The 6,390-nt window shown below is 43.7% G+C and overlaps 1 protein-coding gene across 1 annotated transcript in view; it reads left to right on the forward strand.

Annotated features, from left to right (window-relative positions):
• The window catches only part of map2k1 (mitogen-activated protein kinase kinase 1), a 56,299-nt gene extending 52,023 nt beyond the window's left edge, over positions 1-4,276 (forward strand). Inside the window, exon 11 of the mRNA XM_085968360.1 lies at positions 703-4,276. Coding sequence (XP_085824486.1) covers positions 703-816 — 114 coding nt within the window. The 3' untranslated portion in view covers positions 817-4,276. The remainder of the gene's footprint in view (positions 1-702) is intronic.
• The last annotated feature ends 2,114 nt before the right edge of the window (positions 4,277-6,390 follow it).

A 6,390-nucleotide genomic window follows, 5' to 3' on the forward strand; every position in this document is an offset into this window, starting at 1 on the left:
CACTCGCCAACGTTGGCGCCTAAATCGCCTCCAGGTGCGATAGAGGCGAATTTTGCAGTCAGAGACGATAATTAGTGCCGGGTGCTAAACTTTGCACCTGGCAGATATTAGCACCCCAAAATGGGCAATACCCAATTTTCCCCCCCTATGGTCTTGGCAAAAAGCAATAACCCCGAAGGTGTTCTAACAATGAACGGTTTTGAGAGATCGGGAGAAACTGTTTCCAGTGGCAGGAGGGTCGGTAACCAGAGGGCACAGATTTATGGTGATTGGCAAAAGACCCAGATTTTTTTTAATGCAGCGAGTTGTTGTGATCTGGAATGCGCTGCCTGAAATGGTGGTGGAAGCAGATTCAATAGTAACTTTTTAAAAAAGAAACATTTTCAGGGCTATGGGGAAAAAGTAAGGGTGTGGGAGTAATTGGAGAGCTCTTTCAAAGAGCCCCAGCACAGGACAATGGGCCAAATGGCCTCCTCCTGTGCTGTATCATTCTATGTTAATTATGACTAGATTTGAAATGTTTGTTTTTAAAAATTCCTTCTAGGGATGTGGGCATCGCTGGCAAGGCCAGCATTTATTGCCCTACCCTAATTGCCCTTGAGAAGGTGGTGGTGAGCCGCTGCAGTCTGTGTGGTGAAGGTACTCCCACAGTGCTGTTAAGAGTTCCTGTTCTCTTCACAAACCTCTCGTATTTTGTGACAGGCTCATTCTTTCATCAAGCGATCGGAGGTGGAAGAAGTGGATTTCGCAGGCTGGCTGTGCACGACTATCGGCCTGAAGCAGCCGAGCACTCCAACGCACACTCCTGCCGTATAAAGTCACCCGTGCCGCTAAACCTCTGCTGTTCTGTCTTTGATGTACAGCAAACTGATGGATGTTTCTGCTAATGTTACCTCATCAATAACCCTCTGTCCCATAAATAATTCTAAAGATATATATTTAAAAAATGTATTTTCATTTTTAAAGGAAGGATGTCTGTTCAAAGTAATTACCATGATTTAACTGCCCCTTTTAATTTTTAGAACTTGCCAATGGGAATTGGTATAGTGTGTATCGATTGGGGCTCAGCATAGAGAGGGTAGGAGCTGAGGGTAATGGGGCATCTTATTCTTTAAAGGGACAGTAGTAAACCATTCTACTACCCAATTTAGTGGATAATTGTAGACAACCCACCATCACTCGTCCTTTAAGAGGGAGAAAATAGGCATCCCACTCTCCCTAGGTGGCAATAGGGCACCTGAATACCTATTACTAATGTATACACTGCACTGTAAGTGGGGAAACTGGCATTTCAAATTAAATTACATTCTCCCTAATTTATTTCTATTGCATCCTTCATACTATTTGCATCAGAGGGGAAAGACTGTTGACTTGCTCACTAACTTCTATTACTATCACTCTAAAGCCAGGAGGTAGACACACGGAGCCTAGGCCAAGCATTTGTCCCTCAGCAGTCAGATGGAGATTGGGAACTAGTTATGAATTGCCAACAGGAACTTCTTGGGGTATACCAGGGGTGTGGGTGCAAAACTCTGCTGCTGGCTCCAGGCACTCCTGATGTGTCAGAATGTTCGGTCAGGACACTTGCACAAACCAGGCAGGCACCATTGCTAGTACTGGTGCAGCCGAGACCAAGAACTGGCCCTTTGAGTTGCCGTACAGAAAGCGCACTACCCAAAGTTGGTGTACCGTGACTTCCTGCAAGCTGGGGACCAGCAGAGGCAAAACCGGTGGGAATTCTGCCCACTGGCTGTCATGACAGTAGTAGAAGGGGGGTTGATGCAAGAACTGTTCAATCTCCACCTCCTCCAGGGAAGCCCAGTGCTGGTCAAACAGGTCCCACCTCAATCTGCCTGTACACTTCCCTCCAGTGCACCCAAAGCCCAGGGGGATATTCTGGGCCTTTAGCTCTGGGAGAACTTAATCCAAGATAACAGTGAAATCAAGTTTCACTGTGATTATGAAATATGAATCAGTGCTGGGAAGGAAGATAGTAAAGGAGGATTAAAGTAGCTGTGTGTGTGCCTTTTTCAAAAAGTAAAATGTAATTTGTAACAATTTAGTGAACTACCACTCTACTAGTAAACCAGGGCAAATTGCATATGGAGTTGAAGAAGATCTATTTAGCTCAAAATGTCCAATTATTGTATGTGAAGTTTCCACAACTTTAAGCCCAGATATCAGCATAATCTGGGCAGAATCAAATGAAATAATGCTAAAGATTGTGAAATTTTAAACAAGTGAGTTATGCCCATAATCACTTTACACCCAAGTATTTGCAATCTTTTACACAGGTTCAAAAGTGTATTTGCCCGAAACAGGCCCTGCCCACAGGTGGGAATGGCGAGTATCCACCGATTGCACCTGTTGGGAGATGTTTATCACATTGTGGTAAGGTTCTCGGGCAGCTGTGGCCACGTGAATCCAGCGTTAATCACTTGTATCGGCCGTGACCAGCCATCAATTGAAGCCCGACCCAGGTCTGTTTCTCCTGTTGCAACTACTTTAAATTAGGTTAAATTCAGTCAATTTCAGCAAAGCAGGACACACCTGTGCGGCCTCAATTGACTGCACAGGTTTAGCATGTGGAGAGAAAGTTAACGTTTCAGGTCTGTGACCTTTCGTCAGAACTGAAATGTTAGAGATGTAACAGGTTTTTTAGCAAGTGCAGGAGAGTAAAGAAAAGGAAAGGTCTGTGATCAGTTGAAAGGCAGGAGATTAAATAACAGCACCATCATTACTAGCACTTGCCATCTGAAAAAAATGGGAGTTGTGATTATGATCAGAAATTGTTGAGTCAAAAGATGAGGTGCTGCTCCTCGAACTTCATTGAAGGCAGAGCACAGAGAAGTGGGAGTGGGATGGAGAATTAAAATGACAAGCAACCAGAAGCTCAGGGTCAAAGCAGTCCATTTAAAACACAAGAGCAGTAAGTCAGTGAGTGGAAGAATGGCTCGTTTCCTGGCAATCGCACTCTGATGCTGGAGATTGCCTGTTCCAATCACCAATTGATTATGCTGACTCAAGAAATTTCACATTTGGGCTTTCGCTAATAAGTTTGTGCAGAAACTGGAGCATCACTTCACCTCCAATGGGCCCAGGCGGAAACACTACACCTACATGTTTAATTGTTAATGGTAGATTTTGTACCATCCATAATGGAGAAGCAAATTTGGAGCCCGGAAGTCTCCTTTTTAAAGTGGATTATAAAATGGAAGAGCACCACTTTGGCAGACCAACCGTGCATAAATTAACGTTCTGGGTTTGCAGCACAACATCGTGGACTGTTTAATTGCATCAGATTTCAGTTGTTAACTAAATTTTGTTCAGACTAATCCCTTCCCTTATTTAAACTTTATGCTCCCTATAAGGACAGGCATTTTTTTGATTTCCCATCTGTGAGCCAGGTTACTGTAGTTATTTCATCCAACATTAAGGATTGTAAAGTTGCACAGGCCCAAACAAGGTTGCATCAATCTCATCAGCTGAGATTATAGCTTGAAATTATTTTGTAGTCCTGTCAAACCCCCTTGCGTGGACATTCCTTTTCTATTGAATGCACCATCTAATAGCAAGTTCTCTACCACTGCCAGCTTGGAATAGGACATCTTTGCATCAACAGTTCTTTCCATCAACTCCATTTTCACATCTCACTGAGAATCATTGATACATTTAGCTCTTCAGGGGGTATATTAAGGAACGGCTAGTAGTACATTTCAAATGCCCTGCCCCTTGTTGCAGTGTCCCATTACTACCCTCACCCAGCAATGAGCAATTCTCATTATCCTTCTCCAAATAACTTAAACATTGTGATACAGTACTACACATCTCACTAGCATCCCTTAAAAAAATACAAATTGTGATTTACCATGCGTGTGAGCAGGCAACTTGTTCTCTGCTAATGTCTTGAGTAATCAGCCACTAGAAGTATAGCTGGTCTCCCTCCACTCACCACTGAATAGCTGAGAACAGTAACACTGCATTGGGTTTAATTTGCTATGAAAATAAAGGAATTAACATAGCAGGAACAGAAATCTGTACAGTCAGTAAAAATAGTGCAGAGGGAGCCACTAAACTCACATCAGGAAATCATGGTTGTAAACTCTTGTCCTGTCATCACTGTGTTGCAGCTGAGAATTGCAACAGGGCCCCAACTATTGATAGGTCTATTGGCTAGTTTAAAAAAATCTATTTCTTCACAACCACTGATAGCTTCATGAGTAGAATGGATTTGTAGAAGAGACCAACAGTGCCAAGATAAATCTAAAATTATTAACCCAGGATGGATGGCTACATGCATCCATGCCAAGAGAAGCCAGTTATTAAAGCTAAGGGTTTTTGAACCTCCCTTTTCCTTGGCCACTGTTTCAGCTTGTTTCCCACATCTTCACAGAATTGGTCATGAGCTACATCCGCTTGTTCCAGACTTTGGGAGGGGAGGGGGGCGCCAAGGAAGAGTGCAGGAGAAACAAGGAAGCCACTTCGTCTTTGCAACTATGGTGATGTCCCCATTTCATTGGGATCTTAAATCTTCACCTGGATTTCTCATGTGGCACAGTCTACCTGCACTATGCTGGTGAGGCTGTCTCACTATTTAAGGTGCCCCTGCCAACCCTCCAATATGAAACTAAGGCCCAACTTTTAAAGCAAACAATCCTCTTTTGTACTGAAGATTTTTTGGAAACCCTGGGAAGCTGCCAAGGACAAGAGATATGGAGTACACTAAACCAGACAATCTTTCTTTAGACCAAATGCAACCTGTGAGCAAATATTGTTGACTGCTAGAACTGTGTATACTGTGTTAAAGTGTGCAATTCAGAACCTCCACCAACCTGTGTTCCTGCTAAAGTTTTCACCATTAATCAGATGTTGCAATAAATGATTGTAATCTTGAAAAGTTTCCTTCTTTCTGCATCAATGTTTTGCCACTTTTCAAATCAATTAGGGAAATAACAATTGTGATCAAGTCTGTGGCAACATTAGCAAACTGTACCGCCCCAAGAAATGCACAAAAAAATCCATCCACGTGTTGTCCAGGCTCTCACTTAAGTGGAATATGGTGAAACATAGAAGATAGGAGCAGGAGTAGGCCATTCGGCCCTTCGAGCCTGCTCCGCCATTCAGTGAGATCATGGCTGATCATCCAAATTCAGTACCCTATCCCTGCCTTCTCCCCATAGCCCTTCATCCCTTTAGCCTTAAGAAATATATCCAACTCCTTCTTGAATATATTTAATGAACTGGCCTCCACCGCCCTCTGGCAGAGAATTCCACAGGTTCACCACTCTCTGGGTGAAGAAATTCCTCCTCATTTCAGTCCTAAATGGCTTACCCCTTATCCTTAGACTATGACCTGGTTCTGGACTCCCCAGCCATCCGAAACATTCTTCCTGCATCTAGTCTGTCCAGACCTGACAGAATTTTATAGGTTTCGATGAGATCCCCTCTCAATCTTCTAAACTCGTGAGTATAAGCCCAATCGACACAATCTCTCCTCATACGTCATTCCTGCCATCCCAGGTATCAGCCTGGTGAATCTTCGCTGCACTCCCTCCATGGCAAGAACATCCTTCCTCAGGTAAGGTGACCAAAACTGCACACAATACTCAAGGTGCGGTCTCACCAAGGCCCTGTACAACTGTAGCAAGACATCCTTGTTCCTGTACTTGAACCCTCTTGCTACGAAGGCCAACATAGCATTTGCCTTCTTAACCACCTGCTGCACCTGCATGCTTACCTTCAGTGACTGGTGCACAATAACACCCAGGTCTCTTTGCACTTCCCCTTCTCCCAATCTATTGCCTTTCAAATAATAATCTGCCTTCCTGTTTTTGCCACCAAAGTGGATAACCTCACATTTATCCACATTATAGTGCATTTGCCATGTTTCTGCCCAATCACCCAACCTGTCCAAATCGTACTGGAGTTTCACGACATCCTCCACACAGCTTACCCTCCCACCCAGCTTTGTGTCGTCTGCAAATTTGGAGATATTACATCCAATTCCCCCGTCCAGATCATAATATATATTGTGAACAGCTGGGGTCCTAGGACTGATCCTTGTGGTACCCCACTAGTCACTGCCTGCCACCTGGAAAACGACCCGTTTATTCCAACTCTTTGCTTTCTGTCCGCCAACCAGTTCTCCATCCAAGTCAATACCTTGCCCCCAATCCCATGTGCCTTAATTTTGCATGCTAATCTCTTATGTGGGACCTTATCGAAAGCCTTCTGAAAGTCCAAATACACCACATCCACTGGTTCTCCCATATCAATTTTACCAGTTACATCCTCAAAATTCCAGTAGATTAGTCAAGCATGATTTACCTTTTGTAAATCCATGTTGACTTTGTCCAATCCTGTCACTGCTTTCCAAGTGCTCTGCTATTA

Source organism: Somniosus microcephalus, chromosome 27, assembly GCF_052327205.1.
Source record: "Somniosus microcephalus isolate GS21.2 chromosome 27, FLI_Smic_1.0, whole genome shotgun sequence".
Lineage (NCBI taxonomy): Eukaryota > Metazoa > Chordata > Chondrichthyes > Squaliformes > Somniosidae > Somniosus > Somniosus microcephalus.